Source organism: Nesoenas mayeri (assembly GCF_963082525.1).
Source record: "Nesoenas mayeri genome assembly, chromosome: 1".
NCBI classification, from domain to species: Eukaryota; Metazoa; Chordata; class Aves; order Columbiformes; family Columbidae; genus Nesoenas; species Nesoenas mayeri.
The window spans coordinates 118,840,803-118,863,684 of NC_137541.1; the positions used below are offsets into that span (position 1 = coordinate 118,840,803).

Genomic DNA, 22,882 nt, shown 5'->3' on the forward strand with positions numbered 1-22,882 from the left:
GAATTATTGCTCACTTGCACACCATTCCATAGGTTATTTCTTCTCAGCCACTGAAATAAAAACAAAATTCAGGCACCAAACTTGGAAGTGTTTTTCTGTTCTTTGACATCTCAGAGAAGGTATTTTACAGCCTCTGTAAGTCTTCTGGATGAATCTCTGGACTGTGCTGAACCATAATCTGTCTTTGGCTCATTTCTGACAACTTTGAAGGCAGACCCAGCCTTCTAATCTTCCATGATACCATTTCTCCAGTTAAACGCTGCATTTGCTCCATGAGTTAACGTCTTCACTGGTGGGTTGACCATCTGCCATTTGTTCTCTTCTTTGATCTCTTCGCAGAAACACATGCCCAGCGAAGGGATCTAGGAAAGAATTTACCAACAGAGTTACTAGCTGGGTCATTGCTTTGATGTGAAGGAGGCAGAAGAGAGTAGACTGTTCTGGGAACAGAGGCTGGGAAAATCTGCCACTTCTGAAATGAACTAAAACCACACTGGAGGCCTGTGGGGCAATAGCTTAGCTTGTGTCATGACCCCACAGTCATACTTGGATCTGATGATCAAAATGTTTTCACTCCTTATGCACTGACAGTGGTAGTAAAAATATGTCTAAAGACTGAATTCTCTAGTTTGCCATATCAAGGCTGATGGTAAGGAAAGCTGGGGTGAAGAATTTTCCCACTGGTGATAATACACAAATAAAAAAAAAATCCTTGGCAACTGTATCTCAAGTACAGGCCCCACTTGTGAAGCTGACAAGAACACCTTCTCCACTTCATTCTGTAGCTGAGCACCAAAGTTGTGAACTTACAGTGACTGGAAAACCACACAGCTTTTTAAAGAGTGACAAAATGAATGTAGCTGCAGGTTATGCTCCCAACACCATGGGGAGGAGAGGGAAGACTCTTAGCACTGTTGCTAAAGGGAGGAGGCTAGCTCCAGGTGGAGAGGTTTCCAACTGTGCCCCTTGCCTTTAGGTGTTGTCTGGCATTGACCTTCCAGGGGAGCTGCATGAAGTTCTCCAAGGACTTAGCTGCTAGTCATATTCACCAGGAGAAAATCCCTTCTCTTGACCTTGCTAAAACTAGATTAGATTCCCTTTATAATGAAAAACCTAATGCCATTGGTATTGACATGCATTATATACATGTCTTGCTGTTTAAGCAGGCTCTTAATTAAAAGTACAATAAAGCAAAAAGAAAGCTTCCTGCTGAAAAAACTTCTCACCTTTCGTACCACCTGGGCAAAGTCGCTGCTGTCTCTGGCAGGGAGCCCTATCAGAGGTTGGGTGCAAGATGCCAAGGAAGAGCCATGGCCCACAATGAGGATGACTCCTGGCAGACCAGAGAAAGCAAAGAAAAGTAGTTAGGAAGCTGCAGTACTGTCAAGTTACCTATCAGCATGAGGCTCTTTTAGGGTTGTTGATCTTGGCAGACCTCTTTGATAATGTGGCAGGGTGTATTGTGATGATCAGAAAAAGCCTGGTGTGTTGTAGGCATGCCAGCTAGCAATAGAAAGCATTTGCTAGGAGAAGAGGAAAAAAAAAGCTTTCCAGAAACATATATTATCTTATGCTGAGCTACTTCCCAACGTAGAAAGATCAAGCAAAGAGTATATTCGTGCAATTTAGTACTCTACTGAATTTTAAATTTATTTTTAATTTTGCTTTTTCATTTCTGTTCGATTAATTGCAAGTATTTTGATTTAGTGTAGGCCAGGACAAGGACTAAGAGACTACCTTAAGCTCTGTATAACACCAACAACTCATGTTAAATGTGCTTCTGTTGGAAAATCTCTGCCTGTTCCTGTTACTGAAAGTGTCTGATGGAACATACAAAGATCTGAAACCTTTACCTTTGCTGGGGCAGGCAGTGATGATCTGTTTTATAACCGCAGAGCTTCTGCTTACATATTCTTCATAACTTTCTGATGGCACCAAAGAAGAGAGTGGGAAGTTACCCCTGACAATAAAATCACAGATATATGTTAATCTAGATGATTATGGGGGCACTGTTAGCAGTATTGAATGACTACAACAGAGAAGAGGCACTAGGTTAAAAGGATATATAGGTTTACCTACTGACTTGGCTGTCATATTGTTACCTCAGCTTGCATGGAGCATTAGCTTCCCCCACAGTAATTTCTATTAAATCTTATGGTTAAATCTCATAGCTCATAAAGCACTAGATGCAGGGAAACCCATACTTTAATAAAACTTGTTTTTTACAGTGGAGATTACTTAAAGTAGGATTAATGTCTAAGAAAATATTGTGCTTTGAGCACTTCTCTTGGCAAGGATCACTGCCCGGGTGTGGAGTGCAGACTTGCAGAGCAGCCCAGTTCTAGCAATCCTGACTGAGTCCAAATCAAAGTGAGACACTGATGGTGTGAATGCTTTCAAAATCACGCACCTCAGTGGTTGTCTACTTAATAAACAAAGCAAAACAAAACAAAAATCAACAACAAGTGAGGCATATCTGCATTAGCTGACCGAATGGGTAGTAAAGACTTGCACTCCCAGAGCTAAAAAAAAGTGTTTCCAAGGACATTAATCATGATGTACTGCTCCTAAGTGTCTCAGTTTTTCTTCTGTGTTTGTCTATTCTTTTCATGTAATCCTCTTAACCTGTCTTCTCTGGAAGGGGAGGCATTGACTGCTATGGCTGGCAAATATTGCTAGCCATATGTTGGGACACAATGCAGCGTGCTATTTTTTTTCCTACAAACAGCTTCCGCCCTCACCCTAATTTGATTGTGTCCTTATTCAGTGAATAGGCAGGAGAAAGATTTGATGAATATATTGTAGTAAGGTATGGTGTCACAGTGTACTTTTGCAGGTGAGTCCTCGATACGTTGATTCAGCATAAAACACAGTAGAAAAGAGGTGGTAAAACCATGTGAAAAACTCATGATGGTTTGTTAATTGTAGCTAATTTTAATCCTGGCCAGATCGGAGAAGTCCAGATTGAAGTACTCAAAACTGGTCTGCCTTTTGGCAGAGCTGCATTTTTTTTTAAATGTGCTGTCCTGCTGATGCCTCAGTCCCTTCAGTATTAACCCTGTTATTAACCAGTCATTGTGCAGTAGAACTGAGCATCCCCAGCACTGGCCTGAGTGGTTTCCAGACTAAATAGCAACAGGGGTGCTCAGCCCAGGCTAAGGTCTGGGTGGGAGTGCTGTGTCCATCTGTGAGTGCTACAGTGCAAGATGAGGACCAACAGGAGAAAATCCAGAGGGGAGCAGTGAACAGGGATCCAGAAAGCACAGCCTACAAGAGAAGATAGGAACAGTACAGCTTGGAGGAAGAGGCTGAAGAGGGACATAATGATAGTCGGCAAAAGGCTGTCGTGAAGAGGAAAGGAAGGGTCTGTCCTCCATGCAAAGGATGAATAAGAAAGTAATAAGTGGCTTACACTGTGATTGGCAGTCTTTAACAACTGGAATGGCAAAGGCAGAGTTTATCTTGCTTTGAGACAGGGAGTGTCTACCACCCCTCTGCTCCTCTGACAGCATGAGGGGAGAGAGAGGCAATGTTAATCTCAACCAACCTTAGCTACCTACAACTCAAGTATCTGGACAGATCAATGGGGACAAGTAAGCCCCTTCATGCAATCTTAAGTGTTTGGCATGGCTATCTAAGATGGAAAATCACTGTCTTGGGGGACTCCTTCTTTCCACCCACAAGAAGGCTCCTAGGTAAGCATCACAGTCTAAGCACCCAACTCAGACGTCTGCAAACATCAAGGTGATTTCTGAGCACACAACACATGGGCAGCGAATGTTTCAGCACCACTCACATTGCCTTTTAGTGGCACTGGAAACAGGAGAATTTGGGTTAGGTCCACTGCTGATAGGGAATGATCAGGGATTTAACCTGGTTGAAGGCTGTCATTTGCAGTGGTAGAATGCAGTAAAGTCGGTCCCTGAGACCTGAGGGTTTTGAACCCTGCATGTGATGGGAAGAAACTGGCATCATATGTGCAAGTTCATAGCTCATCCTTCCTATTTTTCCCTGGACCTGAGTGAGCCGTGAGGGGTCTGATCTCTGTAGTTTGCACTGCTTCAGAGCTTCCCCTCTGAATTTCCCACTGCTCTGCATTTGCACCCTTTTCTTTGTGGAAGTTTGAGGGAAGTGATTTTTTTATTAAAAAGTACTATAGAAAATAGTTGGTTGGTGGTAAAACACACCAGAAATCACAATGACCCAAGAAAATGAAGGATCCTATTACTTCATGCAATTTCAAATGATGACAGTTTCTTGGCTGTAAGAACTGCATTAATACATGAGAAATTTCCTTTCCCCCTTTCTTGTTTATGTGGGAAACCCCCGAGACACTCACTTTTATTAGCTGAGTAATTTCCTGGATCTGGCTGTGCACTGCCAACACAGAGCAGCCTGGCTTGTGAGCAAGATGAGGAGCTAGACTGAACTGGAGGCTTATCATTTCCTGCCCTGCTGTGGTTTTCTAGCACTCAGAAAAGGCATCACTCCCCACCACCATGAAGTTGTAATGGTCCCCAAAAGTCCTTGCTGAGCATCGTAGTAATCTTTGAGCAACTTAAAACCATTCCCTTCCCTGACTGAATTTGGCACAAACATCCATTATAGTGAAACGCTGCTACCGTGCCTCCACCCCAAACCAAAGGACAGCTGGCTGGTGTTTGCCTCGCCTCTCTCTCCCCAGACCCTGCGTGGCTCTGCCCTGGGCTGCACAGGGTGACCCCCACTTTCCCTTCCTCTTGTAGCTGTTGCTCCAGTGACACAAACCAGTGATGTTTCAGGCGTGGAGCTGTGCTCCCTGCCACCTCCCAGCCTGGGCTCATCCTCTGCAGCAGGGCAGACCTCTTGCTGCTGCCCTGCAGACTCTAAACGAAGGGCTTACTAGCCTTTTCTAAAGTCACATTTCTTCATTGCTGAAAAGCAGCATCTTATTTACCCATTAGGTTACTCTTCACATTTCTAAAGTGTGCTTTGCATGAGCCAAAGGTAAAAACGAAACTCCTGGTACCTGACACTAATGCCTATAATGCAGGTATATATATGCAGCTCATGACGAGCCATGGGCCTGAGGTGGTGGATCTGATGGCAACACCAAAGCAGGGCTGGTTCTATCCACGAGTGTCAGATGTTTGTACATGTGCACCCCTGTGTGACATGTGTGCATGTTCCCAAGCTTATGTATGTGTCTCTGTGCCAGAGCAGTGAAGTTGTATTGGCACAAGGCAGCTAATAGCATATCATATTTTAGGAACAGATCATGCAGACTTGAATTTGATCAGAATCACCTATTTTTTGCCGTGTTCATAATGGTTTATGACAAATAAAAATATGAAGAAATGCCTCAGGTAAAAAAAAATACAAATTTAACAGCTAAATGTGGAGCAATTACCTGTAACTTATGTCTATTTTGTAAGAGGCCTCTGCCAGTTCTGTCACAGTCATGAAGTTTGGAATTACTCTGCTTGCTTCCCACTTAGTCCATTCAAACAATCCTGGTTCCACCCTGATTTTGACTTTTTGATCTAATTTGAGCCCTGCAAGAACAATAAATATTTAAGAAGACAAGGGTACACTTGAAGTGTTACATTCATGCTGTACATTCTACCTTGTTTGCTGTAATATTTTCATTAATGAAAAATAATTACTTATTGTCAAACAAAAGAGGAGTGTGCTGGTTAAATGAAGCCAACATTATATTCATGTCTAAGTAATGTTAAGGCACTATGAATTCTTATATTAATATTGTTGTTGTTATTATTATTATTTCTGGAGCTCACTTGTGATGATCTGCAAGGTACAGGATAGAACAGAAGAAAAGACCTCAGTAACATTGCAATCAGAATAAACTTTAGACAGGAGTTTTTTTAACAATTTTTACACAACATTTTGCTCAGTGGTCTTTGGTGAGGTAATAATTGTCATAGAGTGTTACAAATTGAATTGTTCCATGAAAACACATTATTTTGTTGATTATTCTTGAGAGGTTGCTTGGTGGTACTAGTTCCCAGAAGAAATGCACCCAGATTGTCATTTTGATGTAAACATGGTAATGAGCTATGGATCCCTGACAGACCTGTCGAAGGGGACTGGACAGGGAAAACGAAAAAAGGGAGAGGGAGGGGGAGAAGGATAAGGAAAGAGGTTCTGCAATATGAAGGAACTAAAACAGTTTGGCTTCCAAAGGCAAATGCTTTCAGGGGAAACCTGTCTTCCCTGATTCACATACATATCCTTCAGAGCACCAGAAGCATTTGGGTTTTGGCTTAGAATATCTTCTGGAAGAGGTGGCAGTGTTGAGTTGGTGAGCAGCTACTAATGTTGAATTCAACCTGATGTGAAACACCTCTGTTTCATGTAACATTAGATTCCATTTTAACTAGTGAGGACTAGAGTTAACGGGACAGTACTCTCCAGACCATACACATGGCAGCAGGTTTATTACTGCCTATATTACTAACTAGACAAAAACACCTTGTCTTCCTTACTTAATTACAACAATAAATAACCTCAAAATCATACATCTTCTTAATTACTCATCCCAGAGACTTCACAGAAGTTTAAGAAAGACATTTTCACTGTGTCAAAACACCTGTCTGTTCTTGATACTTTACCCTGCAGTATGTGTTGAGCTGTCTGTATGCAGCGGAGGGCAGGTGATGAGTACACGTAGCTGACGGTCACTTCCTGGTCCAGCAGAGCTTCCCCTGGATGGGAACAGCCAAGTGAGTTTTTCTTTAACAGATCATGACAGACAAGAAAGTACTACAAAATACTTTCTGCAAAAAACAGCTTAGAGCTTTTCAGTTTCATTGACATGGGATACATTGACAGTCCCTTTCTATTCATTTTTTCCTACTATTGGCTGAATGAGCTCACTAAAATGCTCATTCTGGTGGCAAAAGCAAGTTTAAAATGGGTGTCAATAAGATAATTATGGAAGATTCATTCCAAATCTGCAAGCAGCAGTTAGGCATTTGTCTGTCTCCATGTATCTGAATCATCACAGACAAGCATTTACATCAGACTTGCATTGTCACAGTCAGGCACACTTGTGCAGGGAGCAGAAACAACTTCGTCTGGTGAGTGAAATGACTCAGACTAACCTGCACCACCCAGTTGTCAGGCACCTGTGATGAGGTGACCACACTTTGCTGAGCACAAAGCTTGTTCCTCTGGCCAGGCTGTTCGCTCCTCACTGCCCACTCCATGACAATTGTGCGAGACATTAGTTCCTTGCAGGCAGCAGCAGGGCACAAGTAGTGTTGCAGCTTCTGTCTTTTAGCTTTCTTTGCCAGAAACTGGCAGAATGGGTCTCAAAGATGAGCAACCTGTCTTGCTCTCTATTTTACTATTTAACAAGACCTTGTAGAGGTTGCCTGTAGAAAAGGGTTACCACAACGAGTGCTGCTAGGTAGTTTTTCTACCGCAAAGCCAATATGAGCAACATTTTGCGGATGATGAAAGCCTGCTTCTCAAGCCCTTACATTTGCAGTAGGAAATTATCCAGCTTACCTATAAGCCTTGACTGGAAAATACCACAGCACGATAAAGGAGGATCATATTCAAAATGCTTCATGCTGTCTTTCCGCTTTGGCAGGGTGGAAGGGAAGTTCAGATCTGCTCTGTAGTATTTTCCTGAAATGAGGTGTGACATTTTGTCACAATACAAGGGAGACAGCAGCTGTCTGACAGGTGGCATTTTGTTATAATGGCTTCATTTCTTCTGAATGGCTGGATGGCTAGTTCTGAAAACTCAGCTCAGAGTGGCATCTTGATTGGAAACGAAACCGGTCAAGGCCTGTTCTCTGGCCATGAGGACACACAATGAAATGGAGCATCTGCCCAAGGAGCTACTGTCTCTTCCCTCTACCTCAAATACCCATGCCGTCTGTCCACTGGGGATGGACTATGGTCTGTGCCTTCCTCAAACCTTGCCTGGAAACGGTGTGGGTTACAGGGAGCTGCCATCAGCCGAGACCACACCAAGGACACAGCTAATAACTGAGCAGTTTGGGGGATCATAGGGCAGTGCCTGACTCTGGTGCCTAGAGGGTTATTGTAGTAGCAGTACAGACACTGTCAGAGTCTCACTGATGAAAAAAAACCCCTGTGCCTGCTATTACCTTAAAGAGATCACATTTTAAGGTTGTAACACTGGCTTGGGAAATTACCTGTCCTAACAAAATACCTCCTGTTCTGCAAGCTCTGAAGGAGCAAATAGGGTGGAACAGAGAGGGGACAGGAAATTGTGAGAATTTGGCTTTGCAACAATCAAATAAAACAAAAATCCACTCCGTATTGATATTCTTTTACCATTGACAAAATGACAAACCCCAACATTTCCACAAAAGAGAAATGAAACCAATTAATTGAGTATGCAGCCAGAAGGTATCACCCTCATTATGTAGTGTGAATTTGGCACACTTGATACAGTAGATCTCCAGTATAGCAAAAGAGACTTTCAGCATAAAGCTCTTCCTTCTGATCTCACACCTGCTTGTCCCTTTCCTTCATCCTGGCACATATTTCCCTATGCTAGGTCAGCCTTCTTCACCTCAAAACATACTTATTTTGAGAGAGAGGGCCAATAAATTAATCTTTTAATTTAAGTCAGTGCTGACATCTCATTTCCGCCGTGGTTTGCTCTTGCTCTTCTTCCCCAGGTTTGACTACTGATGTACTGTGACTCTGATCAACTGACCACAACTCTGACTCAACCATGGAAAGGCGCAGGAGTCTGTCAACCACCAGCTTGCGTAATGAGTGGAAGAGATCTTATGTTTTGTACATCTGTCAGTAAGACACATATCTGTCAGTATCACAAGGGCTTTGCTTGTTCTGCAGAGGTTATCCAACATAAACATGAAGCACTTTTGGACATTATGAAATATGTTCACGTCAAAGCAGTATTGTACCTGACTTGCAATGTTACTCACTCTTTTGTGACAGTGTTTACATTTAGATGTAGGAGACTGAATCTCTTGTACCCATTGCTAGGGTTAGTTGGTTTTGGTTCTGATTTGCTAAGATCCTTCAATTATCTTACCATCTGGAGTCAAGCACTGTTGAAGCCAAGATTTGCCAAAGACCTGATCAACTCTTTCCCCGTGGCGCATCACCAGCACTCCTCTTCGCAGGGTGGCATTCTGAGACAGCTGTGTAAAAAGGGATTTTTGATACAATATTATATTATATATAATATAATAATATATATAAAATAATATATATAATAATATAATATATATAATAATATAATATATATAATAATATATATAATATAATATTATATATATGGAGAAGAGAAGGATCCAGGGAGACCTTATTGTAGCCTTTCAGTACTTAAATGGGGCCTGTAAGAAAGATGGGGACAGACATTTTAGCAGAGACTGTTACTACAAGACAAGGCGTAATGGTTTTAAACTAAAGGAGGGGAGATTCAGACCAGACATGAGGAAGAAATTCTTTACAATGAGGGTGGTGAAACACTGGCCCAGGTTGCCCAGAGAGGTGGTAGATGCCCCATCCCTGGAGACATTCCAGGCCAGGCTGGACGGGGCTCTGAGCAACCTGATCTAGTTGAAGATGCCCCTGCTCATGGCAGGGGGGTTGGACCAGATGAGCTTTGAAGGTCCCTTCCAACCCAAACTGTTCTATGATTCTATGATGACCTGCATGAAAAGTCTGGATTCCTGGATGCTGCCTGATGAAGGAAGCACAGAGAAGGAGAGAGAGAAGCTGCTATAATAGATGCCTGTTTTTAAGACTATAGTAAGCCTGACTGGCTCTGCACTGAAGGCAAAGAGATCCCTGGCCTTCATGGGCCACAGATCAAGTTTTAACTCTGTTTTTACACTAGTGAAAGGTAGTGCTGATAACAGATCTTTTAATTTCAGCGTGGGAAGAAATTATAATTTAATGTACATCATATGGTTGGTATAAACAAAAGACTGAAACTAGCTAAGATTCAAGTGGCAGTGCTCCTTTCTACACCAGGACTTGCACCAAGATTGTTCTACATTTCCTGATGAAAACACTGCTTTTACACTTTTTATAACTCTGTGGCCAAATCAACAGTGAATGCAGATCTGTTCTGAGGCCACTTTTTTACTCTGACTGCGTGGAATTACAAATGTATTCTAAGCAGTTTGAGGTTAGCATACAATGCACATTAAATACAGATGAGAAGATAGAGAGGAACAGGTCAAAGGCTTTAAAATTTTTTCAACAGTAACTCATCACAGCATTACTGCTGCAGCACTGAGGTTAGCGATGTGTATCTGCAGCAGCAGAGAAGGAAATTCTTAAGAAGTGGCATGAGATTTATAGTCATGTATTCTTCTAAACACTGTTGCATTTCTGCCATGAAACACGAATCAACTACCACAAGATCGGGGTTTAAAACTAAGGTTTTGTGGTCTTGCTTTTCTGCTTCAAAGCAACACAGAGGCTGGGGAAACTCTTAGACTGGAGACGTGCACATCTGTAAAACATGTTCCTTGTGCCACGTGGTGACTCTGCCACAGATCTGAGTTAGATAAGAGAGGCCAAGAGCAACCAAGAGCTGGTGGAAGGACGTGTGACTCATGCAGAAACTTCTGTCTTACAGTAGTATAAACAGCATCCTCGGAGGGCCCAGGATGGAAGTTCCCTCAGGGTGTCCTCTAGTTTATCTAATGCTAACACAAATGAACCTGGGGTTATCCCCCAGCACAATGAGAAGAAAGGCCATGGGGCCAGCAAACCCAAAGGGATTTCTGCAGCATGTCAGTGTGCCAGAAAGGACCATCTTGGCATCCCTGACAGAGCCAATATGGCAGTGCAAGTGCAAATGTGCTGCAGTTAAAAAAAAACAGAGTCTTTATTTGTTTTGTTCTTCCTAACAAGAGGCCAGTGGAAAACCTGAGAAAAAAATTATACATGTTGATTTTGAAACTGAGACAAAAATAAATGTAATCCCGCCAGTGCTGCCAACCTTTACAGCTATGTGTTCTCTTGCTGCAGTTCTATGCAGTTATTTGTATTGGCTACATATCTAAAAATACAAAAGAAGATGAAATATTTAAGTGTCCTAAGATCTGGGACCATATAAACCACCAAGGTGACATTCATAGAACCTGAACATAAAATAACAATGAATCTAATTCTGCTGGTTACTCTGCTATGAACCTAAATAAAAGTCAGCAGAAGTGTTCCTGCATTTCGCTTGTCAGACTTGTTGCCATACCTTTGAACGGCTTGCCCAGTAAGCCTGTGCACAGAGAAACCTGAGCAAAGAACTTGTATGTTGTTTTATTATGACAGGAACAAAAAGTTTTATGAAAGAAGGAAAGAGTAATACACATCAAATACATTATATTATATTTATGAGACATTATACTATATAGTATGAGTGTATGAGTATGTGTGTGCATATATATATCTTGAAGGGTTGGACTAGATGATCCTTCAAGGTTCCTTTCAATCCTTCTCATTCTTTGATTCTGTGATTCTATGTGCATTCCAACATAACATGAAAATGTGAGGGGGAAAGGAAGATACTATTAAATTTACTAAATACTTTTAATTAATAGTACAACACCTGTAAAAACACGTAACAAAGATAAGAAATATTGAAAAAAAAAAAACAATTACTTGAACAGAAAGTACATTGCTTACGTTCCTTGAGGTACTAGGGTTATGGACTTCTCCATTCAGCTTTACATTAGGTTCATTTTCAGTTTGGGTGAAGAATCTCGAAGCTGTTACAAAAACATATTCCCTGTAGAAAAAGTAGAAGCAACATGCATACACACAAACATATGTGTGCACATGCAAATAGAAGGGAATTTTAAGTCATGTTTTTGTCTGCAGACGCATATAAGTCAGGATTAATGTTCCATTCAATATTTTTTGCACACTAGCAATACACTTCACTTTGGCTTTGATTTAGAATCTTCCCAGTAAAAATGAGGCTAAAATGTTAATAATACAAACTGATTGCATATACTGGGTGTAGCCCTGCTAAAGTGTGTTCTTCAAACAGGAAATACTACCTGGTTGCCTCCTCTCTGTCTCTGAGGACTCAGCAAGAAGTGCACCTACAACTCCCTGCTTAGAAAAAGCAGCTCTAATCTACAAGTAGCATCAGGCACGCTAGCAGCTGCAGAGCAAAGTGCAGGAAGCCAGGGAGATGCCTGCTGATACAGGGTAAATCAACAAGAAAAGGGTGGGCTCAAGGTGGTGCAGTAACCTTTGTGTGGTTTTGAGTTAGCTTTGCTAGCACTTAAGAGAAAAAAAAAAAGAAGCAAGCAGTGAGCCAGGTTGAAGGCTCGTCCTGCCGGGCAGAATGTGGTCTTTTAAAATTCATTAGGCTGTTCAGGTTGTTCAAGAGCAAACAGCGGTCATCCCTTCAGCAGATGAACTAATGAACTCTGGGTGTCTATGAGTGTGTGTACTATGTGTTTTCTTCCAGGAATCTCAGCAGCCAACCCAGACCCTTGAGGCCCCTTTCTCCTCTGCCCACGCCACCTCCAGCTCCCGTCTGTCAGCCCACAGCTTATGGTGAGGAGGAACGCTGACACAGCTCCCCAGCAGGAAAAGCGGATGCCATAAAGCAACACTCATGAAACCCCAGCCTACCTGTGTCTAACCCACGTGTCTGACTCGCTGGCCCTCTCAGTGTAGTTTTCAGGAAGGAAACCCCTGCAGCCGGTCCGATGCGAGGTCCCTATCACCCAGCCTTCGCTCACGTCAGACTGCTGCGTCGGGTCAACGTAGATGAAGTCTCCGGTGTTGATCATGAGTTCGTCGATGTTCTGGGGCTTGTACTGGAAGAGGGCCCTCAGTGTCTGGGGGACACAGGCAGTGGGGTCAGACTGCTGCCCAGAGCCCACTGCTGCACATACTGCAGTGGTTTATGTGATTTCCCATCCCTGAAGACATCCAAGGCCAGGCTGGATGGGGCTCTGGACAACCTGATCTAGTTGAAGATGTCCCTGCTCACGGCAGAGGGGTTGGACTAGATGGCCTTTGAAGGTGCCTTCCAAGCCAAACTATTCTATGATTTGATGATTCGATGATTTTATGATTCTATGCTTGTTCAGCTTTCTACTGGACACTGTGACTCGTACTGTTTTCCACTCTGCATCCTGCTCTTTAATGGCGCTTCAGCAGAGAAAAAGGAAGACATTACTGCATTTGCATTATGTATAAAAATAGGCACTTGCTTTTCATGAAAATACTTTTTCTTCTGTAACTAGTACAGACTTGTTTGAAAGCAAACATGGCAAAAGCATTATCAGCTGTTTTGGTGATTACTTGCGGCTGTCCTGAGTATGACCAAAATCCAACATGAGGCTTGTGGCAAAGCGATATACTAATCTGACTAAAAAATCTGGATCATTCCATAATTCATTTTTGGAAATAAGAACTGGAAAAATGTTGACTGGTTACTAAGAGTCTGTTAAGTAGATAAGCATCAGAGAGAACTGTGCTCTGCTCACTGATATTTTAATCTGTGGATTTTTCCTCATGGCTGGAACAATCAAGAAAACTAATCTTGCTAAATGGAATATTACTGCAAAGCTGTGATCTGACGAATTCTAGTAAATATTCAAGGATCTTAATTTTCTGTCTCTTTTATTTTCTCCTATCATGGTAAGATTATTTTTTTCTGCTGGAGTTTGGAATTAGAGCTTGCTGACACACAGGTCAAGCAGCCTACCATAAAAGTATCTTGTACTGATTCGAGTACAGTTTTTGAACCCGAAGAGATACTTGAAAGAGCCATGCTTTTTGAAATACTGTATTGTGCATGCACTGATTTTCTTCATAAAAAAAAAAAAAAGGCAAGATGACTGTAGCAAAGAGTCTGACAGTGGACTCAGGAAATTAAATATATCTGATGACAGTACCTGGTAATGCACAAAACGCATGTCCCGTGAGTAGAGAGCAGCTACCCACTGGCAGGCCTCCCCTGGGTTAATGCATTTGGCCAATTGTTCCAAAGTCTTCTGATGGTGAGGATAAAACTTGTGAGCCAAGGTAAGATGGAGCTGTTTTAGGCAGGGTTTCACATGGCAATCTAGGAATGAAACAATCATTCACAACATAGAAACAAAGATAATTTAAAGCTGTTCTTGTCTTATGCTATGCTACATGCGTTGCATGATGCAGGAAATATAGTAATTATTAGTAGAGTAGGTCATAGTTTTGCTGAAAAATGGTTTCACAGAATGTCACGGTTTTACTCATGCCAAAATAATGCACAAATCTGGACTGGATTTGCTCTCTGGCTTCAGCTGGCAGAAAAAAAAATGAACAAGGTTTCAATTCCTCTCCCAGACTGAGACGTATTCATCTAATTTCTCCCAGCTGAAGCTATGCTGGGGCTGTGTCCCTTCAGTCTCCATTGGTGATACAGTGGAGATACAGCATCCAAGGGATACAGCATCCCTTGGATGTCACTGGAGTGGGGATTAAGACCTATTGCTCAGGGATGCAGCTGGACCATCAGTCTGGGCCACAGCACCATGGGGATGGAGGTCTGGGAACAGGGAGTATTATATCCCTGCCGATCTTGGATATCCCAATCAATGGCATATGAAGTTACACAGACAACCATTTCAGCTTCTAGACAAAAGCACTGTGTCTTCAAAGTCTAAAATATGCTCCCCTAGCCATGCTGTTTTCAAATCTGAAGGAGGAAAGGGTGCTTGCTGACAGTAAAACATCAACTAAGCTTCCCTGGAGACACAGGAGAAGTTTTCAGTATCATGCCTAAACATTTATGCTATGACCCACCCATCTTTCTTCTGGTGTTGGTCCTACCTGCCAGGGCCGAAGCCTCTGATGAGAATGCCAGAGCAAACTCTTTGAGGATATTTGCATGGCTGTCACCAATGAAGAAGCCCAGGTAGCTGCTGGATGAATGTAGTGATAGAGAAATGGATGGAGGAAAGCACTTTGAAAAGCTGTCACCGACTCGCTTTAAGGTATCATACAATATTTCCACTTTCTGGTCTTCACACTGAAAGAAAATAGAGGAGGAGCAGGCTTTACCCACTGGCTCAACAGCTAGTATTGTATCCTGTATTATACAGGAGTACCAGAAAACACTGTGGACATTAGACTTCCTGAGAAAGAAAACACACCTACGAACCTCCCTGAAACTCCTGGCATTAAAAACAGTAATATTGGGCAGTTTGATCAGCTCAGTATCCTGGTGCTATAACAGGAGATGGAGCCTTCTACCAGGAGGTGTATCTAGCCTGCATATGAAAGATCCAAAAGATTTTGCCATGTGACAGGTGAGTAGAACCTGTGTGAAATGAGGCAGGGATCATGGTTTCCTTCTTCAATTCAAGCAAGAATTTTGTTATTGTTATCCTACAGTCCTTAGTTGAAATGGCTTCTGCCAAAACTTCAAGATCTCAGATGCTGAGCAACATACCTAGCAAAATTCACAAGACATCTTTGTCATTATGATCCTTGATGCTCTAACCACGGCAAATTAAGGGATTGTACAGAGCCATGCTGCCAGAAAAAAAAAAGAAAAAAAAAAAGGCAAATAAGCAATTTAAGAAGTGAAGAGACAAAGACAGAATTTGTGCCATCTAGCCAAAGACAGGAACACAAATGATGCTCCATTTCTGTGCTGCTTTGTTCTCCTCTGCTCTGTTTAGCCCTTACACTGGGTCAACCTGCTGAAGGGGAAGAGCAGAAGAGAGAAAAGAGCTCCTCCTGCTTAGACCATCTTTCTCTCTGGAGCATGTCTCAGGCCACAGGGAGGAGTGACACACCAAAGAGACCCTGGGCAGACTGGGCTGAGGGGGGATGGGGATGTGGGATCCTGCACCACGACTGCCCTGCAGTGGGCTCCTCTGGGCCTGATGAGTTTGAGAGCTGTGAAAGACGTGGGGGGTCAGGAAACAGGAGAGGGCTGGGTGGGGAGGAGGAGGTGAGAGCCAGGTCGGTGTGTCTTGCTTTCTGCCTGTGAGGTAGCCAGGTCAGCCAAGGAGCAGAGAACAGCACTGAATGATGCATTTATCCCTAGAAATATGCTACCTGAAACGGGGCTGATACACACAAGGTGAGGGCTGCAATTCAATTGTCTCTTCCAGGGGCAGGCCTTTAAAACTGACACCTTTCAAAAGCATATTTGTTATTGGTTAATCATTTTTGTTTTCTATAACTGCAATTAATGGCCACAGGGTGCTATGCAATATTTTGCAACAAAATACTCATTTTCACTGTCTATACTTAGTGGCATGATTTAGCACAAAAGCATGATTAACAGCAAAATTTCTGTCCAGCCGCTCTAGCTCATGCCTGTTTCAGTGCCATCTCAGCTGCAGCTGATGTTCATGTGCTGCACCATCAACATACAAAAACTGGATTTCAGGTGGCCGTAGAGTTTTTCCAGAGCAATGACTCCTTGATGGTCTTTGCTGATACTGGCACATTCACCCATGCAGGAGAAGGAGCTCAGTTGGGAAGTTCTCTAGACGGTTAGTAAGCATTCAGAAGGCTACCTAGGAGGACAGCAGCATCTCTAGAACCAGAAAACAGCCCACCAGGAGTCCAGCTCAGGAGCCTAACTTCCATGTTAAATTACTGACAAAGATAATCAGTTGCATTGCTGTACTCCAGTCTGGCTCCCCTTGCTCCTTCCATCCCTGTGTGTTCTGCTTCTCTCTTATTTACAACATCCAAGCTTCAATAGAAGGGGTGAAGACTGGGACACACCACCATAGCAGTGACCTTCTGACTGGGGCTCTCTGGAGAAGGCAGGGATTTCCCTGAGTTTCCTGTAGGCACCATACCATAGTTATCTACATCCTTTGATAATGTTGTCACCATCAGAGCTGGCTGAAGGCAGCCACTGCTGCCCTGGCCATGGAAGTTCAACATCCTAGGTCAGTGCAGCAATGGGCATGGTCTCTGAAGCCTGCTGACACCTGCATATGGGGAGCAGTGCTTTCTGCTGGCAGGTCCATGTGCAGCCTGGACTGATGTTGCTGTAGAGAAATGCTAAACACGTGTCACTCAGCTGCCCTGAAGTATCCCACTGGCTCCAGCATCCAATTTTTAGGTATGCCAAGGCCTAAGGAGGGTAGCTAAAGTGGATGTTGGGAAGAAAGCCCCTAGTGCTTACACAGGGGCTGAACACTCAAATATTAAGAAAACACGCCTGGACCTAGGTCATGCCAGTTTGATCACCAAGAAGAAGTTCTGGGATAAGACAATTGCAGGTGGCACAGTTTCACCAGCAGTTGATATTAGACCCTTGCACATTTTTTGTGCCTTACCGTAAAGAAATCGCAGAGAGTGACATGCGGAAAAACCTCATGGGCTCTGTTTTTCCCGCACTGGCGCTTGCTCTCCTTCCAAAATTCTTCCAGGTAGTTATGCAAACGGCCGGTTGGACATAAGTAAAGAGCATACTCCTGAGGGATTGGGTCTTCCAAAGAGGGATCATTGCAGTGGGAGTGCAACCTGAAATCAAGAGCATATCACAGAGAGTGTGTGCACCACTTACTCTTGTTTCCTGTGTTGAAGGCATCCATAATAGAGACCAGAAAAAGGAAATACAAGGTGGTTATTTTCTTAGAAGTGAAAAGTTAAAATAAAAGCTCCTTAGAAATTTTCTCTCTGAAGTGTTAATGGAGAATGGTTTTATTTTTTCTGCTTATTTTTTGTGTACTTTACATTTATATGCACCTTTCAATGTCTGAAAATGAAAGACAACAAAAAGAATTTTGGGTTTTTTTTGGGGGGTGTTATTTTTTCCCCTTTTCCATGACTGGAAAATAGAAGAATGGAAGAGGAAAAAGAAGCAATGGGTAGAAAATGTTGAGGAATGACAAAATGAAAACTAACTGAAGATTTAAAAAAATGCTCAAAAAGAGCTAGCCTTTTTATTCCGCCCTAATAAAAGCAAACAAGACAAATCAGAAAATGTACAAGCAATGATCAGGAGCTCGTATCTCATGTGATTATGTCCTTCACTTTGTTCTTCATGTACTGTATGTTTGGCTTTGCAGCTGTGGAGTTGGGAGTGATTGCTGGAAACCGTGGTAGCACCGCTTACTATTGGTGAAGAACATGCCATTCTAAAATGGCTTTTCACATACACAGAAAAAAAAGAAAAAAGCAATCAAACCAATTAAAATTTTAAAAAAGTCAAGAACAACAAAAACCAGAAGTGCAAAGAAAGACTGGATTTAATTTGAAGGTGTATTAAAACAAAAGAATCAATTATCAGCATATTAATAACATATGAATATTCTATAGTCCTCGTACAGCAGAACAAACTTTCTAGGGATCAAGAATGCCCTTCAGCCATTGACATTTAACTCCATGTTTTTACTGTACGGATTTGTAACCGCAACTGCGGATTTACAAATATTTCCCCTGTTTCCTTCCTCCTTTTCTTTGGGATAAAGAGTCCAAGCTTCCCCCTTGGGCTCTGTGCCCATTGCCCACAGGTGCATACCATGAGGTGTGAGGACATTTGCCCCATGGGTGTCTCCTAGAGCCTTCCCAGATGTACCCCAGTGCATGCCCACAATGCTGGCTCAGAACCCGGGAGCCCTTTGCACAGGCAGTGAGAAGACCTTGGCAGCCACAGCCACAAATAAGCAGGAGGCTTAAAACTGAGAAGTGTCTGCCCTGAGCAGCCAGTCCCATGAACTGACTAACAAAACTGTGGTAAAAGTAGATGCTTCTGCCCAAGACTCTCCTTTCCTCGCCAGTTTTTTTTTAATTTACTCTGGACCTTCTGCAAATAACCTCGTTTCCAATAATAACTACAAATAACAATTATTTATTTCTCTGCATGAACTAAAATAAACAAATAAATAAAAGAACTCAGATACAGGGGTTTTATTTGGCATCTAACTTCAAATTCAGTGACAGAATCAGCACATGAACAAGGATTTTTAGCCAGATTTAATGCCAAAGCATTCCTTGAAAATCACAGGTCTTACCATTTTGCAGCATCTTCTATTGTCTTTTGTCCAGTAGCAGCCAAAGCTTTTTGCCTACAAAAACCAAACCAAACCAAATCAAAATGGATTAATCAGAATAACAGAAAGAAAACTCCTAGAAAGTAAAGAATGGACATGCTGTGGTCATCAAGTCTATTTTCCAGCACAGAAAAGACCTTTAACAATGAGGTTATTCCTGGGATAAATATTAACATTCTTGAAGTTTTTTCCACTGTAAGTCTTCAATTTCTTGAAGACTGGTAACCTGTCCTCCCCACAGGATATCATCTTTTGTGTTCTGGAGATGCTTCCTTAGCAGACCTATTGACTATATGGATTTCCTTAGGGCTGGGGAAACCATCCATCCACACACTGTAAGAGCAGGGTTTGCTCCGTACATAGGATACTGTTCTGGTTCAAGATACCAGGCCCAAGCCCCTACATATAAACAAAACAAAACATACTTATATTGGTGTTTGAAAATCCGGACTGAGTATCTCCCATAGGCCAGCAGAGAATGAGACCTAAGCCATCATTTCAGTGCAAGATGAGGGACAGTATCTCATCTTTTTCTCTCTTAAAGAAACTGTTGTTTTCTGGGATTGGATTTGATTAGCATTTCCTCTTTTCACTAGAGCTTTCAAAATTCCAACTATGTACTTCACATGGATAAGTCTTTGTGACTAAATGCTAGGTGTTGGGTGAAGGATTCCAGTGGTTAAGTAGCATTTGCACCCATGCACCAAATTTCCAGCCCTGTAACACACCTACAACCTTCTCAGAAGAGACATGAAGGGGAAATAGAGACGTGGAGGAAAACCTGATGAATTACTTGGCATCTGCTCATCTCTTTCCGTCTCTCATGAGACCATCCTTTCTAGCCACTGGGTCCTGAGGGCATTGGTTCATTTAGTCTCATCACATTTTTATCCTCCATTCATCCATCCACCTCTGTGACACCTGTGCATGCACCTGCAGTGCAATGAGTGTATTAAGCAGCAGGACTCAGATTCATCCTTGGTGTTTCCTTCTAGACTTTTGTCTTCTCTCTAGTGCAAAAACTACATGTGGGCTTGTTAAAAACTTTTAAATGTACTTATATGTATAGGCAACCATGGCTGGCTCTTTAGTGGAGGTTCAACATGGATGAGGGTTAACATGAGATTTTGCACTCAAGCTTTACCTTCTGACTTTCTTCTCCATCAACTGCCATAGCCAAATCAATGCAAAGTGATGAGCTAGCTGGTCTAAAACTAGCCTGTGTCCTCTGTGACTGAACACTGCACAATTTCTTTCCACATCTCTGTTGACTCCCCCTCCTCCATCACATCAAACATGAACGATCTGTGTTCTTGTCATTCTCCCCATGCAGCCCTTCTTGCTATATCCTGTTGAAGTGTCAGTGCCTGTTGCTGCTCTGTCAGTGACACCAGACTTTGTCAACCACTCCTTACAGCTCAAAGTAAGTGTTTCAGCACTTTGTGCTGCACTGCTCCTCCCACTCCAAGAGAAGCTCTGTGCAAACAGCCCTGAAGCCAAATGGAGCTTGACTTCAGCTTTTCTTTACCATAGGGTCTGCAAAATTGTAAATGTAATAAGACAAGCAAGACTTGAGAGAATAGACTGTCATGCTGCTCAGTACTATGTCCTTGCTCCCTTGGGCTCCTCTCTGTGCTTGTTTCCATCTTTTATCTCATCATATGTTGGCCATAGGATGCTTTCCAGTGGGGTTTGTAGAGCTGAGTCAGGAGAACATTTGGCTATGATTAGACACCCTATGCTTCCAAGATGAGCAGTGAAGATTGAAAGATAATGCATAGAATAAATTCAGTGCATACAAATTTCTCTCAGATAGACAGTAGGAATAAACTATTGAAAATGTGCATTAAAAATAGTGTCATACAGTAAGAATAAACTGACTCTTCCCTAAAGCAGGAGCTGCTAACACAGTTCAGTTCTGTGTAAGCACCAGAGTAGGCTCATTTTATTGATCTGATGCTAGGCTTGATCTTCACACATTTGTTTTTTGTTCTTTGGGGAAATGCTGCTTTGGCATGCTGGTTCTGCGTTGTGAAAGATTTTGTAGATATTTCCACCCAGCCTCATTTTTCTTAGGCCAGGACATCTCAAAAGAACAGCTTTTCAATACTTTCATTTATGGTTCAATCCCGGAACTACAGAGACAGCTGAAAGATTTTATAAATATGAAATCAAAATTTTGAAGGTCTTAAAGTCAATAAAAGCAAATAAATTTAAAAAATGACATGCTTTGGGGCATTTTGTAATTTTATGTCAGTTTGCATAGTACTTCTGCCACTGCTGCTTGATTTTGGCTTGGTAAGCACAAAGCCATCTCAGCAACTGCAGGAAGTGTTTCGAAGGGAATTTGAAAAATATCACATAGAGGACAAAAATTTGAAAACTGCTATTACTTTGGGGTGGCAAAACTTATAGTATTACTAGAGAAATGATGAGCCAGGTTTTCAGCTGCACAGCTACAATTCCACTGTGCATAACTGGGAACAAGGGACTCCCGGTTTCCTTGTAAGCTGTGCCCATAGTGTTTAAAGTTGACCCACTAAACACAGCTGTTCCTGAAAAAGCACCACAGCATTTATGAATGGAGGCTTTTCAACTTGCTTAACTTTCAGTCAAAAGGGAGACATGGTGCTCTCCTTTCTAAAACATTTTTATGAGGGATTCTTTGGCATTAGAAATAGTTTTGTTTCGTTTTGTTTTGGTTTTTGATGAAATGTCCATACTCGCCCTTCAGAAGTTGGAAAATCCTCCCCAGAATTTCACTGTCCAACTAGAGGGGTCTCTGGGGGAGGAGTGACCATCACTTTTTTATTAACTTGGTTAGCTGCCACCAGTTAATTTCCCATCCATTGGGTTCGCCAAGAATAGCTCCTCATTTTTTACAATTACATTTTCCAGGTAGGACATGATTTTGAACAAGGTCATGATTCAAGAAAGGAAGAAAAATTGACAGATTTATGTGTCGTCTTGTTAAGGAAAGCTTACTCTTTTAAAACAGTTTCCAGTGACAAGATCCAGCAGGAGATCTTTGCCAGGCCTGAAAAAACTTTGAATAGAAGTTACATCCACATTTAACTCCCTCGTAACAGTGATAAGCAGGAAAAATGATAGAGGGTATATCTCAAGAGCAAACTGTGGACATCAACTTCTTAACTCATTGTAAAGATTCTCAATCTGAAGACGTGGAAAGGCATGTCTTCAGATACACACAGTATTTACAAAAATAGATACAAAGGAGGTTACTTTTGTATTATGATCAATAGACAATGCTCTACAAGAAATTAAAAGCAGGACAGGTCTGACCCTTATATAGGGACATTACCCCCAGGGAACAGCATGCCCTCTTGATGAAAACAGCAAACTGCCTACTGTCAGGAACTTATGAGAAATACCTCTTTTAACTTAAATACCTCTCACTGTGTGAAGGCAGCCAAAGACATTACTCACGCGATATGAGCCGGGAATCCTTTGGCAAGGAGAGACTCGAGGAGTGAGGAGGTGCTTTTGCTTCTGTGCTTGTTGGAGACCTTTGCGTACAGCTGAGTCTCAGCCACCGCCATCTCCTCTGCTCTTCTCCTGACCCTGTGCTGAGTGCTGACAGAAATTTGAAGGTGGGAGGAGAGTGTGAGGGAGGGGGGGAGTGAGAAAATGAGAGACAGAGAGAAAGAGAATGAGGCACCTAGAGCAAAAAAAAAACCCCTAACCTCTTGTGATCTTTTCTGACAAAAGCTGACATCCTGTTTTCGTAGCATCTGCATCTCTGAATTTTTGTTTTAGGGTAGTTAAAAAACCAAAAGCTATCAGCGGGCTTTTCTCATCCACCAGGATGAGAACAAGATTACCAGTCCAAAGATAAAAACCACAGTCAAGGTAGA

The 22,882-nt window shown here is 42.3% G+C and overlaps 1 protein-coding gene across 1 annotated transcript; it reads right to left on the reverse strand.

The window, feature by feature from the left end:
* Positions 1-224: 224 nt before the first annotated feature.
* UBASH3A (ubiquitin associated and SH3 domain containing A) lies at positions 225-22,567 on the reverse strand (the record flags this gene model as incomplete). Its single annotated transcript, XM_080362290.1, has 14 exons — positions 225-362; positions 1,227-1,333; positions 1,854-1,960; positions 5,390-5,534; positions 6,612-6,704; positions 7,513-7,635; positions 9,047-9,155; positions 11,632-11,758; positions 12,619-12,827; positions 13,893-14,062; positions 14,809-15,007; positions 17,289-17,475; positions 18,969-19,022; positions 22,455-22,567. 14 exons carry the CDS (start codon positions 22,565-22,567, stop codon positions 225-227), a joined length of 1,881 nt encoding a protein of 626 aa, XP_080218416.1.
* Positions 22,568-22,882: the final 315 nt, after the last annotated feature.